The 18,189-nt window shown below is 43.4% G+C and overlaps 2 protein-coding genes across 2 annotated transcripts in view; both read right to left on the minus strand.

Moving 5' to 3' along the window:
• Window positions 1-3,299: 3,299 nt before the first annotated feature.
• Window positions 3,300-10,178, minus strand: LOC115795454 (transmembrane protein 182-like). Its single transcript, XM_030751363.1, has 5 exons — window positions 9,962-10,178; window positions 8,373-8,469; window positions 8,156-8,284; window positions 7,940-8,077; window positions 3,300-6,542 (listed from the first exon to the last, which is right to left on the minus strand). Exons 1-5 carry the CDS (start codon window positions 10,130-10,132, stop codon window positions 6,274-6,276), a joined length of 804 nt encoding a protein of 267 aa, XP_030607223.1. The 5' UTR covers window positions 10,133-10,178; the 3' UTR covers window positions 3,300-6,273.
• Window positions 10,179-10,437: 259 nt separating this feature from the next.
• The window catches only part of LOC115794979 (actin-related protein 3), a 12,404-nt gene continuing 4,652 nt past the window's right edge, over window positions 10,438-18,189 (minus strand). The window contains exons 5-12 of the mRNA XM_030750709.1: window positions 17,582-17,677; window positions 17,044-17,151; window positions 16,801-16,944; window positions 15,363-15,536; window positions 15,194-15,286; window positions 14,961-15,086; window positions 14,742-14,825; window positions 10,438-12,612 (exon numbers count right to left, since the gene is read on the minus strand). Coding sequence (XP_030606569.1) covers window positions 12,517-12,612; window positions 14,742-14,825; window positions 14,961-15,086; window positions 15,194-15,286; window positions 15,363-15,536; window positions 16,801-16,944; window positions 17,044-17,151; window positions 17,582-17,677 — 921 coding nt within the window. The 3' untranslated portion in view covers window positions 10,438-12,516. The remainder of the gene's footprint in view (window positions 12,613-14,741; window positions 14,826-14,960; window positions 15,087-15,193; window positions 15,287-15,362; window positions 15,537-16,800; window positions 16,945-17,043; window positions 17,152-17,581; window positions 17,678-18,189) is intronic.

Consider the following 18,189-nt stretch of genomic DNA (forward strand, 5'->3'; position numbering starts at 1 on the left):
GGCCGGCCTCCCAAAATTACTCCAAGAGCTCATCAACGACTCACCCAGGAGGTCACAGAAGAACCCAGGACAACATCTAAAGAACTGCAGGCCTCACTCGCCTCAGTTAAGGTCAGAGTTCATGATTCAACAATAAGACAAAGACTGGACAAAAATGGCATCCATAGGAGACCAAAAAGAACACAAGGACTCGTCTCACATTTGCCAAAAAAAACATCTTAATGATCCCCAAGACGTTTGGGAAAATGTTCTGTGGACAAAAACTGATCTTTTTGGAAGGTTTGAGTCCCGTTACATCTGCATAAAACCAACACAGCAAAGAACATCAGACCAACAGTCAAACATGGTGGCGGTAGTGTGATGGTCTGGGGCTGCCATCTGCTTCAGGATGACTTGCTGTAAATGATGGAACCATGAATTCTGCTCTCTACCAGAAAATCCTGATGGACAATGTCTGCCCATCAGTTCATGCCCTGAAGCTCAAGAGCACGTGGGTTATGCAGCAGGACAATGATCTAAAACACACCAGCAAGTCCACCTCTGAATGGCTCTAAAATAAGCCAAAATGAAGGTTTTGGAGTGACTTAAGTGTGGACTTAAATCTGACTGAGATGCTTTGACCTTCATGCTGGAAAAACCTCCAGTGTGGCTGAATTAAAACAATTCTGCAGAGAAGAGCGAGCTAAAATCATCCTCAGTGGTGTGAAAGACTCATTGCATTTCCTTGCATTTGAATAGTGCTATATAAATACATTTGACATATCCACACACACACAGATATTTTATAAACGTAGCTATGTATTTTGGCCTTTTGTCCACATGTAAACAGCATTATGGATCACTGAAAAATGGGGCTTTTTAAAAAAAAAAACTTCTTAAAGGATGGAGATTTTCAGAAACTCAGTTTCTCCATTACACGTAGACAAAGAAAACTAAGATTTTGTTTTGCAGCATCAAAAATATGCACCTTTAACTCCTTTTTGATTGTTTGCTGTGTTATTGTTTGTGGGCTTTTCATTGGCTGACATTTCTGTATGGTGAGGGTTACATGTTGATGCCATGGCATCCTCTTGATGGCAAGGTTTTAGCGGTTTCATATTGATGGAGATATTTTTCAAAACAAAACCGGAAAAATCCCTGCTTTAAACAAATACCCGTGTACCTGTGAACGTAGAAAAAGCCTCTCGGGAACACATCTCGACACACTCGCTGACAAAACGCTGCCCCCTGGTGGTAAAAGCTTTAGTTTATTACTGCAGAGGGTAATTTCAAAAGCACCTTTATGGAAGATCATCGTCATGCCAAAAAGGTCATAGTTGAGGTGTAAATTGGGACAGAAGAAAAAGAAAAACACTCATAACATGAATTTAATTCCCAGAGTTACTTGGTAAGTGCATCTCCATGTGTAGGTGTGTTTTTTCCCGACAATGTGTTGCCATATGGATCCACCGTGTCAACAATTTAACGTTAGTTGTCCCCACCCCCACCCCCTGGCACAACCTTTACTCCAGTGGACACCTTATAACAGCAGCCAAGGTTGCTGGAAGATTCTGCGATGCAGCTGCAAAGCTGTGAGAATTTCCTTACTGTACCCAGAGAGTCAGGGAGCACAGCACCAGGCCACAGACCTCATTATCCACCACTGACTGGCCTGAATAAATGAAAAGGAGGGCAGAAAAAGGCAAGGAAAAAAAAAAAAAAGAAGGCAAGGAAAAGGTAAGCTGAGGCTCTGACAGCACCGATGTACAAAATGGAATTACCTGTGACTCAAAAGAAAAGATCAAGTACAGAATAAAAGGAGGAAGATAAGCTTTTATTCGTTGCCCTTCCACCTGCACACCATATTCTGCCATGATAGGAGTCATTATATAATTTTCTTCTTTCCCATAATTGCTCATTTAGATAGCGGCCTGCAGCAATTTGACTTGAATGTGAAGTGTCTAGTAAAGGTTACACAACTTCCAGTCATATCCCTAAATTAAATGTTGAATATTTCTTTTATAATCAGAGCTTTAAGGCCACGCAGAATGACACATCTGAGCCCAGCCACTCTCCATTTTACACTTAATGTTGATTTGTTGTAAGAGCGCATCACTGGCCCGAGGGCGCCAACATCCTCTCCCAGGAGCGGTGCACAGCGGCGGTGGAGGTGTGTGGGGGTGTTGGATATTCTAACCTGCAGCTCCCCCCAGCCCACCATCGCCAGCCGGTGCAACAGAGAGCCCATATGGAAGCAGAGCGTGGCTCTGGCCAGCTCGGGCTCATATGTATGGAAAACACGAAGTCTGGAGAGGGAAGTCACAGGGGGTCGTGCTAGTCAGAGAGGCAGCCCGAGGTCCTGGTGCAGGTTAGAAGGTCTTGGTTCGGGAGACGGGGCTAATTTCTTCTACTTGGCTGAGCAAAGGCCTGAATAATTGCGCCCCCTGGGTTGGCCTGTGGGTAATGTGGAGGTAGAGCAGAGCGTACCAACGTGCAGAGCGAACAGGGGGAGGTTTGGGGAAGGCGGAGGGATCACAGAAAAGGCTGTGTCCTGCTTTTAAAGGATGCTCATTATATTTGTTTGTGTTGTGAAGGCAGAAACATCCCTGTACATCATTATGTCTGCTTTACACTGCAGAGCATACTCGAATCAGTGGCATTATATACATACATTAACCCGAGCCTGCCTTGACCTTTATATTCAAGCATCAGCAGAAACAAGTCCAGATGCCAAGAAGCTATTATTTTTAGTCCATCAGGATGCCATAAAAAACTATAAAGAAAACATTCACATATTATCACGTAACTCTTTAAAAAGATAAAAGTTTACTTTATTTGCAGGCTGTAAAATCAAATCACTGATATAAGGTGAACATACAGTGGATGAGCAGAGCTGGGTGGCAAATCTAAGGGCTCATCATTAGGCCTCTTACACTTTACATACACACGAATGCATTTGGTCATCACCACAAGAAACATAAGAGCATCAAGTGTTAAACTGTTCTTTTTTTTTTTTATGTTCCCAAAGTCACGGAGGTTAGCACTGTTGCCTCACAGCAAGAAGGTCCTGGGTTCGAATCTACCATCTGGCTGGGACCTTTCTGTGCGGAGTTTGCATGTTCCCTCCTGTTTTCGTGGGTTCTCTCTGGGTACTCTGGCTTCCCCTCACAGTCCAAAGACATGCAGTTAGTGGGGTTAGGTTAAGTGGTTATTCTAAATTGCCCATAGGTGTGAATGGCTGTCTGTCACTCTGCGACAGACCGGTGACCTGTCCAGGGTGTACCCCGCCTCTCGCCCTGTGGCGGCTGGGATAGGCTCCTGAGTATTGTTGCTGACCATCTCCATCCCTTTATGACCACAGTGTACCCATCCTCTGATGGCTGCTTCCAGCATGATAACACACAATGTCACAAAGCTCCAGTCATCTCAAACTGGTTTCTCCAACATCACAATGAGTTCGCTGCACTCAGATGGCCTCCACAGTAACCAGATGGACTGAGCTGGTTCTTATACTGCACTTTTCTGCTCTACTGTGAGGACTTTTATACAGCATGCCTGATTCACCCATTCACACACTCTTTCTACGGCTAAGTGCTTTCTATGAACACATATTCATACTCCGACGGTTGCATCAGAGAGCAAAGTAGGATTCAGTATCCCCCAAGAACACTTTGGCATGCAGAATGGAGCAGCCAGGGATCAAACCACCAACCTTCCACTTAGTGGGTGACCTGCTCTAAGTCCTTTGTTGCCTTTGTGGTGTTTGCTGCAGACAGCTCTATCTGCTGCAAAGGCCCAGTGTCGGTGGTGGAGAGTGCACGCGCGTTCCTGGAGCTTCCACAACTTCCACATCCACTCCTGGATCAAGTAATGGATCTGCCACAATCTCCAAGACTGAAACCGAGCGATACGACTGGATCTCGTCACGTTTATCAGAAAGTAAAGCTCAACCCAAGTGCCTGCTGGCGGCGAGGAAGAGGAGGTGACAGAGACGTTTGGTGACGGCTGGGTGGTGGGGGGGGTGAGTGAACGTGACAAGCTCAGGTGTAATTATGCTCACCTAGTTCGCAGCGGAGATTAAGAGGAGAAGGAACGGATAAGAGCAGGAGCCTGAGACGTGAAAGAATAATGAAAGACTCGTTTTCGTCACTGTATCATCTCGAGGTCTCACTTCTGTTTGCCTTTTCCAATTATAAAGGTGTGACTGAGGGCCTCCATCCTCCACCCACCCTCCTCCTCTTCCTCTTGTGATATAATGTTAGTTATACTGAATTTCAAAGGAGGGGGGAAAAAAAACATCATTCTTTTGTTTGTGAGGAAAATTAAAGCAGTTGAATTAATTATCACTTACAAATTTCACTCGTGCTTCCCCCTCTTTGCAGACCTGATCTGACGTGCGCGCCGCCGAGCTGCATTTCGCTGCGATGCTGTCGGACATCATTGTAAGGAGGCTACTAGGGGATAAAAGTGATTTTAATGAGGTGAGAAGCAACACCATCAAACACTATCCTGAGCTGACTCTGCCCTCTAGTGGCCGTTTGGTGTTTTTACACGCAGGCCAAAGCAGCACTCCTATCAGAAAATGGATTATGACAGTCTAATTTATTATAATCTCCATCCCTCTGACCCAGTATTTCAGATCTTCAGCCTGATGTCCTGATGACAGGCAGCCACAGTCACACTCAATCTACTCACTGCTTACACACAGACACACACACGACCTTCTTCTCTTCAACTTCTGTCAAACTTGATTTATCAATTATCATAAAAGCAGACTGGGAGTGGAGGGGTATTAATCACAATGGGATCTGTTAAATAGATTAGAAAAATCATTTGCAATGACCAACTTTATCCTCGCTGATGGAAGCATTTTTGTGTTGTGAGCCTTTTGCCGTCGCTGTATGGTTTGAGAGATTTCGTGTCAATCATTTGGCTGCCTCTGATTTTACATTTAAATGATGCAAATCCTGATGTCATCCATCCAGATCTTTTGTGTTTACTCCTGATAGAAATAATAATCACGTGCTAGTGCATCTCCAATATGGCAAAAAAAATCATTATTTTCATAATGGATTCAAAAAAAAGTCATCTTCCATATAGTCTATATTCATTACCTCGTTTCTGTATATTTTGCTTCCAGGCAGCCAGACTTTCATGTAATTTTTAAATTCCTGAAGCGCAGGTTACGGCCTTCTGATGCTGGGTATTTTTGGGTCTCATCTTCCTCTTGACAGTAACACATGGATTCTCACTTTGGCGCTGAGGTCAGGTGGCCCGGTTGACCAATCAAGCACAGTAGCAACATGGTCACCAAACCATCTGATTTTGGCGCTGTGGGCAGGAGCAAAGTCCTGCTGGAAAAACACTTGAAACATTTTAGTTTCCTTGTAATGAGTCTAGAATATTTTAAATTTTCCCTTTCCGAAATAACTGATGGAAAATATCAAACTTTTCGAAACAAATGGAAAAAAGTTTCTTTCTGGTGACACAATCATTTGACTTTTTGTCCACAGCAACAGTGCAATCAAAATGTCCTCGGGTTGGTAAGAGTTTGACTGAAAATGGCAGCTTCCTAAAAAATGAAGCCAACATGGCCACCTAAGACTGACTCCATAGACTCGCGTCTAAAAATGTTCAACTTTACAGCAGAAATAATTATTTTATAACTCGCCTGTTTGCATTTTTTGAGATTAAAGTTAGCGGCAACGCTGCGTTTTCATTGATGAGCTGTAGCCACTAGCTTTCTGCGGGGCTTGAGTCACTGAACTGGACACTAATTAGTAGATATGTACAATTTATGGATGTTGGTTGCTAAACAATCTTGCTAATGCCAGCTGATCACTTAGCACTCCCTCCTCTTTTCCAGATATGGTCACTTCTGGCTTCAGAAAAACACTGAGGTTTCAAAGCATTAAGTCCAAAAACTGTTGGGTTGTAGCTGTGGCTACCTCCATCCTTTATATACAGTCTATGATCTGAGTCGACCATAGGCTGTATATAAAATTCACGGTAACGCCGCCTCATTCTGGCAGTCTGCAAATAACCGTGTTACAGTTTTTGGCCAGTATTGTTGGCCAGGGACAACAACATAAAAATGGCATTCAATCAATGATACAAGCCAAAACCTGCTTCTTTAGGAACCTTCTGTGACTGATTTTAAGCTACAAACATTTGTTATTCTTCTCTATCAAAGACATCAGCTCCAGACCCACAGCTCATTTGTACATGAAACACACTGGAGTCCCACTCACGACCCTCAGAGTGATGAACTTTAAAAAATGTGATCGTCTGTTGTCACAGCTCAGCTGTCGAAGTGTCTGAGATTTTGTCCATGCTGTCCACCTCTACACTCTCGATGCTTCGGCCAACCAGGATGAAGAGGAGGCCGGCCAGCAGGCTGAAGAAGACGGCCACTGGAGCCAGGAAGAACGAGGGGCCGTGCTGGATGCTGAGACGGAAGGACGAGCAGCGAGAGGCTTTCTGATGTTGGGTAAACTGATCCAGAGTGTCCAGGACCTGGATCCACATAATATACATCATCACCGTGGTGAGCAGGCACACGCCTAACAGAAACACAGGAAACAGTCCAGGTCACAGAGTGTCGCTCGTTTTATACTTTCACCTTCTGATGTTTCTATAAAGGAAAGAAATGCCAACCAGATTTTACTGGAGAACCAAAGAATATAGTGGGAGTAATCGCGCCACATGACATCTGCAGGTTAAACATTTCCAGTACTTCAATTTACAAATCTTTTGTTACAGTCTTTCTCAGCTGACGTGCTCCTGTACAATATTGCGTCGTTTTCTTCAGTACTTTAACTCAGAGTCGCGCTGTTTGTCTTGTTTTGTCAGCGTGTCGTGCACTACACTTTTGTCCTCACTCTGCGGGACACCTGCAAACCTCCGGAGCACAGCGGGTCACGTTTCACTGCCTGTTTTGACTGCTCACAGTAAAAGAATAAATTGTGTAGCTTTATAAGTACAAACAATGCGGGCATTGTGAAATAAGGCTGATTTTTCTTCTGTGTTTTCCTGCTGTGCATGCATCAAAAACATTTTACATGTTTATGTCAGATGTTTGCCAAAGTTTTGGAGAAGCCGCCACCCCTGTAATTTCTGCAGGCTAATTTTTTGCAATCTTACCAATATTTTCATACAAATGTTGGCTCATAACAAAGGCTTTTTTTTTCTCTGTATGTTCTCCACAGTGAGGACAGGATGTGACTGAAGATACTGATGATTGATGTTTGAGAATAGCTGGAAGAGTCTGACCTTTAGCACAGACCCTCAGAGGAGCGTCAGGCATACGACGGGGACGGGGGGTGTCAGACTCAGCTCACTTTGCTATTTCAATACAAAAAAAAAAAAAAAGACATCTTCATTACCAAATCATATGTCTTAATTTTACTTATAGTTATAAAAATAGCTCAGTAGAATTCAGCTGAGGGGGCCCGGACCCCCCGGGGGCCCGTCCGTAACGCCGACGCTGCAGGAACTGCTGAAAAGCCGCTTTCTGTGTTCAAACTGCATCAGCGTTTTTTATTCAGAATCTCGTGGACTTGAACCATAAAGAGACGCCGGTGCAGAAGTTTCTTAAACCTACATTTTTTTTTTTTTTCCTAATGAGCCAAAATGTTGAGCCTTTGTTGGATGGTACAGCACAGACAGCAGACAGGAAACGGCCTGGGGCAGATTCAAACCCACACCCTGAGCTACAGAAACATCCTACTTTCAGGTCTCACTTTAAAAGCACAATGTGTTCATTTTATAAACTAAAATAGGGGTAAAATAGGACAGAGCCACCTTTTTCATTTCAGATACACAATTAAACCAGTCTTTTCTGTTTCGGCAGAAATCTCACTCCATATATTGCAGTGGGTACTTATTATGATCTCCTTCTACAGGCGGCATCTGAGGATCTGTCTGAGATGAAGCCAGCCGATTCTATAGTTATCCTTACCGCCGAGCACCTGTAGAGCCCCGCCCACTTTATAGAGTTTGTGGTTGGTCAGTGGGCCAGCACAGATGACAACGAACCCACCGATGATGACGGCCGCCAAACCCGTGACAAAGAAGATGGTCCAGCAGATCCTGAAGACTGAGGAGGAAAACACGGCAGCTAATCAGTGTTTAGTGTTTGGTTTATGTGCAGCTTGCAGAACAAAATAATACCAACCGGTGGCTGAATTGCGGTCATAAGGCTCTATGGGAAAACTGCGCAGCTCCTCCCACTGCTCCACAGGCTTGTTACTGGGAAATGGGAAGAGGAAAGCGGCCTGGCACACTTTTGGTAGAGGCTGATTCGCTGAGGGAAAGGAGGGGAAGCAGCTGTCATGATAAAGAGTTTGCTGTATTATATTTGCCATTAACAAACACATAATGAAGGTTCTCACAGATCCAAAGGTCCCATATTGAGTAATCATGAGAAAAGGTGATGTAGGAGCACCGCCAGAACAGACCCTCGTGGAAAATGGTCACACCAGCCGAAGTCTGTTGGATGAGAAATCAACATCTGATTGGAGCTCTTGGAATAAATCCTGTTTCTGACCCATGCTTGAAATTAATTCCAGAGTCATTCAGGTCCTCGGATTCATTACAAGAATGTATGGATGACAAACGACACCAAAGTGGGGCGACTACTCTTTGGCAGGAAGATGCTTAAGTTGTGGGTTTCAGCATATAAGAGGCAGGTTTAGGGTGTCAGGGTAACCGGAGCCCGCTACAGAAAAAGACTGAGGGTCCTTCAGCTGCCTGTAAACAGACACATTTGAGGCAGTTTACACCCGGACAGCATCCGCTGAGGCTCTCCTAGCTTACACTGAAAGAGGATTGTGCTTATAAAGGTCCTGATGGGGTTGGTATCAATCCACAGTGCACGATGATCAAATTAAAGCAGCAGAAAATTATAAGAAAGAATACTGAAATTTCAAGCAATGCAAAAATGATTAAAAAAAACGAAGTGCAGCAGAATAAAAATCTGACCTGCTGCATCCATAACCACCCTGACTGCCGCAGAACTGGCAGATCTTAAGGATGCAGGCAGAGCTACGCACAAATAACTACACATCCTGCATGTGTGGTCTGAAGGGAGTGGGGCAGAAGCCAACCGGGGGAGAGTGCACGCCGGCCCGGCACAGTACAGTTTGTGAGCTCTTGCTGTCTTTATGTTCCCTGTGTTTGGAGTTCCCTCTTGGTTGGGTACTGTAGGGGTACTATCACCCAGATACATTATATGTAATTATTCATTTTGTAGGTGTATGATTTTTATTGCACATAGAAATCTAAAGTCACTGGTTTCTTTTCTTTTTTTGTTTCCCAATGTGAAGCATGACTAGTGTGAAGGTATTTATTTTATCCCAGTCTCTTCCCAATCCTAACCAGATCCTTTTCAGTCCCTGAGCCGAACCAGTTAAGGAGAAGGCCGTGCTGCTTGGATTTGTACAGTATGTACTATAAGCAGGCATATAGGACTATCCTACTCCCCCTCCTGGACGCTTCTGACCACCCCTCCCTGCTCACATCACCCTCAGGAGGAAAACCAAACCTGCGACAAAGACTGTCAAAACCTGGCCAGAGGGTGCACTCAACCACCTGCAGGACTGCTGTCTTTATCTGTATTTTTTACAGTGTAGAAGTGATGGTTTTTTTTTAATGGAACATTTGACTGATTTGCTTTATTTGCAGCATGTTTGGAGTGGTGCCAAACATGCTGCAGGTGGCCCACACTGAGCCACTTTACTCATGCTGCATTAAAAATGTTAATCACATTTTAAACCACACTTGTTGAGATAAACAGTTTAAACAGTGAAAATGTTTACAGCAAACACTTTCACTTTTATGCCCTCCATAATTATTGGACCAATAGCAAAACTTTCTTTTTCCCCCTCAAGATTTTGTTCAAATTTTTACTTTTCATTTTCCTGCACCATTCTTTTTCACTGCAGATTTCTTAAAAGGCGTCACATAAACTCAGCTCAAATACCTTCATCTCTCTCAGGTTGCGGTCTCCATGGGTTTCTCCAGGGTTGCTGCAGGACTCTGCGGCCAGCAGCCAGTATTCAGTCCCGCAGGAGAGAATCAAGAAGAGAAACCCTGTTGCTCCAAAGAACAGAGCAAAGAAGAGGAGCACCTTCATTCTCTTGCTAGAAGACATGTTTCAGCCTGTCCAGTTTCCTTTGACTCAGTACTTGTGTGCTTCTCTTTCTTCCACTCTTAAAATGTCATATTTAAAAAGTCTGATAGAGGCTGCAAGTCATTATGCATGCAACTCTGGACAGGACTTCCATGTGACTGCTGACCAATCAGGCACAAGAAGGGCCTGAATTAAAATAAATGTGCACCATATGCTGGAAAGGGTACAGTTACAGAGGCTGGAGCTCAAACACACAGAAATAGGACGGGACATCTAAAAATAGAATCAAAGCAAACAAAATAAAGTACAAAACAGAAAACAACACGTGAAGAAACATCTCCTTGGCGTTTATTGGAATGCCAGCATTGAAATCCAGATTTGGTACAGTACAAGGCTATCCAGTATAACTGAGATCTAGGCAACAGTGACAGTCCAACAACAGTCATTCAAACTGCATGTTCATATATTAATACAACTTTTTTTTTTTCTCTTTCTTCCAAGACAGGCTGTTCAAGAGATGATTAATACTAACGGGGAGGGGAGGGGAGCAGTGATGATTTGTCACAATGCTGCAGTAGGAGCCTGGAAGAAATGCATATGAACACATGAATTCAAATAAATATTTCTTCCAGGTATTGAGGTTTAATCCAAAAAAAAAAAGGGGGGGGGGGGGGTTAAGGAATGGTCAGTATGTTTGGCGTTAGGGTTGCTCTTTTTTTTTTTTTTTTTTTAAATGTTTGCACCCATTTGATGATCATAAAGCTGCTATGAAGAAGGGCTGCTGCTCCAAACTTTGGGACCACTTAGAAAAAGTTATTCTTGGGAAAAAGAAGCCCATTCCTTTTAATCTAATCTAATCCAAGAAGAACCTGATCAGAGATGTAATCCATTCATCATAATGGAAGCGGTGCAGTGCCTGCTAGTTACAGATGTTCCCCAAATACCTCACGGGCAACTGGTAGCTGGTGGGTGACAGCGACAACTTTGTCCTCGTGAGGACAGCTCATCCAAATTACTTCACTGCACGTATTTTGGGGCCCCAGCAGGACGCCCGGCAAATAACAAGTGGATCAGATGAACGGTCGCTGACATAAGCCAAGAACACATGCACATACAGAGGCTCCTTGAATTACTAGAATATCAATGTAGGCTTATGCAAGGCTCATTTTCAGCAAGCCTTGTGCGCCCCCCCCCTCCTCAGTGGAATATTTTGTTATGCTAAAAGGATGACTGGTCATTTAAAAAAAGCTGAAAACTGTTCTGATTAAAGAAGAAATACATTTGAGTTATTATAGTCTTTTTGTTCTATAAAAACTGCCAAAGAATGAGGTCTCCATACAAAAGTGTGTACTACTCCCTCATCAAACCAGCACAACGTGGCTCATAGAGGTCACATTCAACAATGCTGCCAGCTGGGGACCTGTGAGATGTGTGTATCTCAACCTTATGATGCATTTGTTCCAGGTCAGTTGTGTACCGGAGTTGCCCACTTATTGGCTAGAGCCAGATTCAGCTTTTCCCTGGAAGGAGTAGTATACACCATTGTGTGAAATCTTCCATTTCTTAGAACAAGAGCACTCTGGCTCCTATTTGTTGCCACTGTGACTGTAACTGATCTCAGAGGCTGATGCCCCAGACATCCAAATAACCAAATGTATTGCTTCTTAGATCAGTGTTGGAGGCAAACATGACTGGCAGCCTTTTAACATGATTAAACTTGTATTAGGCAACACAATCTGCCACCGGGTGTCAAGTCAGGGTTGCTGATAATGGACCTGCATACGCCTAGAGACATACTTCAACATATCTGATCAACAAATGGGCTTTCCTTTCAAAAACAAGAATACTTCAAAGTGACTCCAAGCTTTTCAGTAACAGTGTAGCAAAGCATGTTGTGTTTCTTGAAACAACCTCTACGCGCTCTTTTTTTTTTTTTTTTTTTTTTTTTTTTTTTTTAAAAGAGTACAGAACACAGCGAGATCCCAACCCATATACACAGAAGTGCATTTATACAGGACTCATGTTGATTAATTACATATTACAACCCTGTGAGGATAGAGTAAGTAAATATATGAGGCACGCAGAAATTAAAGATTTATCACCTATCATTATTATTATTATTATTATTATTATTATCATCATCATTAGCCTACTCGCAGTAAACATTTTATCTGAGGATCCTTTGGGTTGAGTCACCTCTTTCCTCTAAATCGTGAGGATGCTGCCGCTGTTTCGACAGTTTGTTTGGTCCGCTGTAGCTCTATCCGAATGATCTGTCGGAGCATCCGTGCAAAGGCTGATGTGACTTCCACAGCATGTGAGGTCTTCAATCCTCCGGTTTTTTTGTTTTTTTTTCTTCCCCCCATTCTCCTCTGCCTCCGCTGAATGCTCTCTCTCTCTGGTGCTTAAGACATGACTCCAAACACAGGGTTGTGGCGGCAGATGCTCGGCCCGATCTCCTCATAGTCTTTCTTGGTGTGGCACACTTGGTAGAACTCAGGCTGTGGAAACAGAAATGACACAGATCGCAAATGTAACAAAGTAAAAACTCACACACTGAATAACATTTTGGGAACATTAGAGTATGAACGAAGAAGTTCAGGATTTAAATGTTTTATAAGAAAGTTATGTCACAGATAGTTTGAGGGTACATATTATATGAAATCATTCAAAGCAGCATAGTAGGTGGTTAAGGGGATGCATGTGGGGTAGTTAGGGGGTAGATATTGGGTAATTGTCTAATATGCACCCTCATAAGAAAGTTACGGAAGACAGTTACAGTAGTTACTGCATATATTACATCTTACATCATTACAGCTACAGGATATATAATAATTAGTTATGGGGCAAGTATTACTTTGATCAAAAGTTTTTTGTAACCTGCTGTTCGGTTGAAGCATATGGAAGCTTGTTTCCGCCACTAAAAAAAATGTAAAAAAAATAAACCGCCATCCAATTTCTACATATTAACTCGAAATTTCAAGAAAATAACTAGAAATTTCAAGTTGACATGTAGAAATTTTGAGTTACGCATCTCAAATTTTCGCGTCGATAATGAGAATTTTCAGCATAACGCTGCCAATCAGGAAGCTCCGAGAAAGAGGTCTTGGCTGTGTCCAAATCCAGGGGCCGCATCCTTCAAAGGCCGCATTTGTAGGCCGATTACATCGCAGCGAGGCGACGAAGGCTGTCCAAATTAGAAGACTCCTCCAAATGTGGTCGACAAATGCATCCTTCGTTTCTCGAATTTGAAGGATGGGTCCGGTGTTATCTTTGTGGCCTACCATATCCCATGATTCATTGCGATCAAAACTCAAACACAGAAATGGCAGAGGATAGCGCCAAAAAGTTTGAAATATGACTGTTTCTGTGACATAAAATAAACTTTTAAGATGTTTTCAGGCAAGAATATAGATGTATAAACCTCAAATATCAGCTCGTTTTATCAAGATATCGCTTATCTGCAAAAAAGTGCTCCAACGTTTTCGAATATGTCGGTTGCCGCTGTTCTACCAGCCAGCATGCCTCACTAGCTGTCAGCTGACCGGGCTATCGAGGCTCGCTATACCCAGAGAGACTGCCCGACTCCCGGCACATCCTTTTCAAACCCCCACTGGCTTTTGCCGCTGAGTGGAAGATAAACACAAATATGACTCACTCAGATGATCTCTAACGGCTGACGTTTGGTTCATTTCAGTGTTTCATTTGTTCCTGAGCAAATCGGTTTGGCTTAGATTAAAGTTAAGCATCATAACTGTATAGATTTATTCTACATTAATGTCTCACTAGAGAGCTGTTAATATATTTGGAAATTAATCATTCGCTCAGCTGTATTCCTTGATGTTGAAATGTGTTATGCTTGTTTTAACAGCTTATTTTGAATAAACAAATTAAAATTAAACCACAAACACACACTGTCACAGCTGCTAGGCAACATGAGGTGAGGGCAGGCAATGCTGATATGCAGGCTAGACCGTCCAATTTCACAGCCGCTCACTTCTGGCTTTTGCGGTCTTCGTGGGCTTCACGAGTTTAAGGTTGTGTCATTTTTTACCTCTGTTTTAATGATATATCAGCACAGAAGCTCAGAAATTCACTGATTATACAGAGGGAGAGATGCTGCAAGAGTTTGAAAAAAATGAGACTTTTGGGGGTGGAGAAAAAAAAAAGAATTCTGATTGGGATGATGGATGTGTGATGAGGTTACAAGCAGCACCCAAGGTGACCAGCGCAGTGGGTATACTGGGGGCTTTATGCGCTTGAATTGGGAGGGATAAGAAAACGAAATTCAGTTTGCAATTTACTGCCATCTAGTGGTGCAATTTTACACACTGTGCCTTAAAGCTTCCATTCAGCCTATAAAAGTTAATCTATAACTTTTATAGGCTGAATTTTACTGAATAAAAAAAATGTATTTATTGGAAAATGACCTCACAGCCCACACTCTGGGCATCACTGTATTAGTTAAATTATAGGCTATGATATGTACCATAGTACATATCAGGTAGTATTAGGATAGATTCAAATATTTCTTCCCCTTTATTGTTCCTGTGTATTGCTTACTGGTTACAAAAGCACTACAAATGGTTATTTAATGTTATTTATTGCTGGAAAAGCTTGAAATACTCACAGTAGATGCCAGCATTGATCCTCCGAACCAGACAGCGTACCTCTGCATGTGATGAGTGACGACTTGCACATCAATGGGCTTGGGCTGCAAAGCAAATACGATTTTTGCTCAGCAGTTTAAATAAAACTCAGAAAACTTTCTCCTGTGCAGCAAAATGCTTCAAAGAAACACGTGAAGCAGCCTGCGATGGTGCTTCCTGCTCCATCGTCCATCATTTACCTTCAACTTCCCACCGCTCAGCTCTTCACTTATTTTCAGTCGAGCGTCCACGGTCCTCTTCACGTCCCTCTGCAGGCGCCTGCCAAAGTCCCTGAACATGGTGGAGCCTCCAGAGAGCACGATATTCTGTGACACAACACAAAATGATTACAGTGTGTGGCATGTGATGTTATCTAGCAAAGCACAGAGAGAGGTGTGTGTGTGTGTGTGTGTGTGTGTGTGTGTGTGTTTACCTTGTAGAGAGGACGCCTGACATCAATGGGGCAGTTCTGGATGACTTCATCCACCACCTCTGAGATAGGCTGGGTGAAGTCTGGGTTGGCAAACTGAATGAAAGCAAACGGTAATGTTAGGACAAAAAAACCAGAATGACTGAGAAACGTGTGTCAGCATGTACTGCACCTCAGGGTGGAAAAAGATCTCAGGCCCGAGGAAGCGCTCGTATCCAACATCAATGGTGAACTCCTTCTTGGTGATGGCGTTGACGCCCGTGTACTGTTTGATCCACTTGGTGCTGTCTGTGTCGTACTTGCTAAACTCCTTCACAAGGTCGGGGCACACGTAGCTGAACCGCTCCTAAAAAACAGCACAGAATATAGAACAATAATATAAGAAACATGCAGATGGAACAAAACAAAAAGAGCTTCCTGTTTTAGACCTTTAATGTTAATTTCTTTAAGTAAGGAAGTCAAATTTTATTTCAATATTTCAAGATAAAAATCATAAAGTGCTTCACAACAAAATACCAAAGTTAAAGCTTTTGGTGCCCTCTGGTGGCCAAAACTAATAACTACACGACAAAACACACACCACCCCTGCAGCCGTCTGTCAAAGGTATCACTTCCTTTTATGCCTCGTTTTTAATGACTGGGTCGGTTTCTATTCATAAAGTAAAATGTATGTAATGACTACAACAGAGCCACTGACTGTATGCAGAGGCTGTATGCACTGTATGCAGAGGACCCCTTCACAATAATTCTCAAACAAGTTCCCAAATGCTTTTATTTATCCTGCACTTACACACATGCTGCTTGCATCAACACAAAGGGTCCACTTCATAAACAGAAGCCCAGTTAAACTGTGTTGCATCACAGAGCTTGGCTAACGTGTCCCTCAAATGTCACATAATCCTCCTGGTTTGTCTGAGTTCACGCTTGTGCACCGAGCTGTTGCGCTTTTGCAGGGTCACTATAATCCGCCGACGCCTGTTTTAGTAAAGAAGGGCCAGCTTTGAAGCCAGAGTGATGACGACAGGCCAGCTGCACCCCGGATTTTTAACCTCAGAAATACTGCACCAGGTTGGGCTTCTGTGTTTTGTTTCTGAGCTTCCTGTCTGACAGAGACCTTTCTATACAACTCACCTGCATGGACAGCACAATCACTTTTCTCCTGACTTGTCACATAACTGTTATACTAGTTGGGAAGGGATAGTAAAGAAGCAGCAGCAGCTACTTTTGTCTGCTGAGGTCACTGCAGTGGGTAGATTTTTGGCCTGGACTGCACAGGCTTTTGAAACCTGATGTCACGCGTTTAGGCTAGATTCACTAAACCAAGGGACAGTGCAATTGGCCCAAAGCACACCCTGCTTTAATTTCTATTATTCTCTGTGCAGGGTCATTATTTACAAAAGAAACACAATGCTGTATTCAGTAAGACGTTTATTAAGAAACTCAACAGAAAAACTGAGAGCCAGCCTCATCTCCCCATAGATTTCAATACCGCCTGGCTTCTTTTATCACCCCCTGCTGGCCATTTGAAAGAATGCAGTTTTAAAACACTGCATTGTTTTGTTTTATTTTTTAATATGCGTCTTTGGTTGGTAAACATGAAACATACTGACCTTGACAGCTTTAGCCGTTTCCAGAGACTGCTCCGGAGGAATCCCCACCTCTCGTTCCCTCAGCAGCTGCTGGATGAAGTACGTGATGTCTCGACCGGCGATGGGGATGTGCTTGATACAGCTGCCGATGACGTAGCCTTCAGCCTGAAGCGCCACAGACCACAAGTTTAGGGCCCCGGGTGAGGTCAGGGAGCCAAAAATAAATAAATAAAATACCCCATATCACCAAAAAGCAACACCTACCACAGGGATGACGTGTGTGACCCCGTCTCCGCTGTCGATCACCGTCCCCGTCAGCGTCCGCTCTCCCACCTGTCGGGATGTCCAGGAAGCAGCCAGCGCCAGGACAGCCTGAGGAAAATAATACTTTTTTTTTTTTCTTTCCCAATTATGAAACAAGGATTTATGCTGGGCAGGACAGTGGTGCAGTGGTTAGCACTGTTGCCTCACAGATAGAAGGTCTTGAGAATGGATGGATTAATGCTCAGGACACTGAGGAGTATTTATGTGAAGTGAGAACCATCCAAACATACTGCGAAACCTTTAAAAGAAGAAGCGAAAACCCACATTTCCCCACACAACATCCTCTGAATCACATTCTCAGTGAAAGATGCAAATCTAATTATATATACAGCCCACGCGTCTGAGCTCAGAGTTTCAACCAGCTGTGAGTGCTTTGCAACAAAGGCTTTGCAGCACACCAACATTAGGGATCGACTCTTGAGAAAAAATAGTGATTGTCTGAGTTCATTTTGGTGATGGAAACAGTCTATAAACTGACCTGAACAGCAATGTAGAGACCCGGGACGTTGAAGGACTCGAACATGATCTCTGCCGTGTACTCTCTGTTTTCTGGTGTGTTGAGGGGAGGCTCTGTCTACAGAGAGAGGACAAACAGCTGATCGTCTTCAGTCTACACCTTATCAAAGCAGTGATTAATCCCACATTCGCTATTTTATCTCTTTTCAAATGACTGATCAGCTCCCTGGAAATTGATATTCAGAAGCTACTCAGTGCAGTCGCTGCTATTATTGCTTTACTCTTGATTCCTTAAGAGTTTGCACTGAAAGACTCTCCACAGAGGAGCAGTTCCTCTCAGAAGCTGCCATTTGTCTTGAAGGGCAGAAGCGTAGGTGCACCACGCAAAGAGGAAAGGCTGAGATGGTTTGGACTGTGGATCTACTGGACAAAGATGTTGAAGATGGAGCTGCCAGGCAGGAGGAAAAGAGGAGGACCACAGAGAAGATTCATGGATGCAGTGAAGGACATGCAGAGGGTTGGTGTGACAGAGGAGGATTCTGGGATAGGGTGAGATGGAGGCAGATGATCTGCTGTGGTGACCCCCCCAGCAGCCTAGGCCTATTGCAATATAACTAAGGGAGGGTTCAG

This window comes from Archocentrus centrarchus, chromosome 2 (assembly GCF_007364275.1).
Source record: "Archocentrus centrarchus isolate MPI-CPG fArcCen1 chromosome 2, fArcCen1, whole genome shotgun sequence".
Classification (NCBI taxonomy): domain Eukaryota; kingdom Metazoa; phylum Chordata; class Actinopteri; order Cichliformes; family Cichlidae; genus Archocentrus; species Archocentrus centrarchus.

Coding starts and splice junctions, on each gene's coding strand:
- LOC115795454 (XM_030751363.1), bottom strand. CDS start 10,132: ATGTCTTCTAGCAAGAGAATGAAGGTGCTCCTCTTCTTTGCTCTGTTC. Junction 8,285..8,372: donor AATATGGGACCTTTGGATCT/GTGAGAACCTTC, acceptor CCTTTCCCTCAG/CGAATCAGCCTCTACCAAAA. Junction 8,078..8,155: donor TGACCGCAATTCAGCCACCG/GTTGGTATTATT, acceptor TTTCCTCCTCAG/TCTTCAGGATCTGCTGGACC.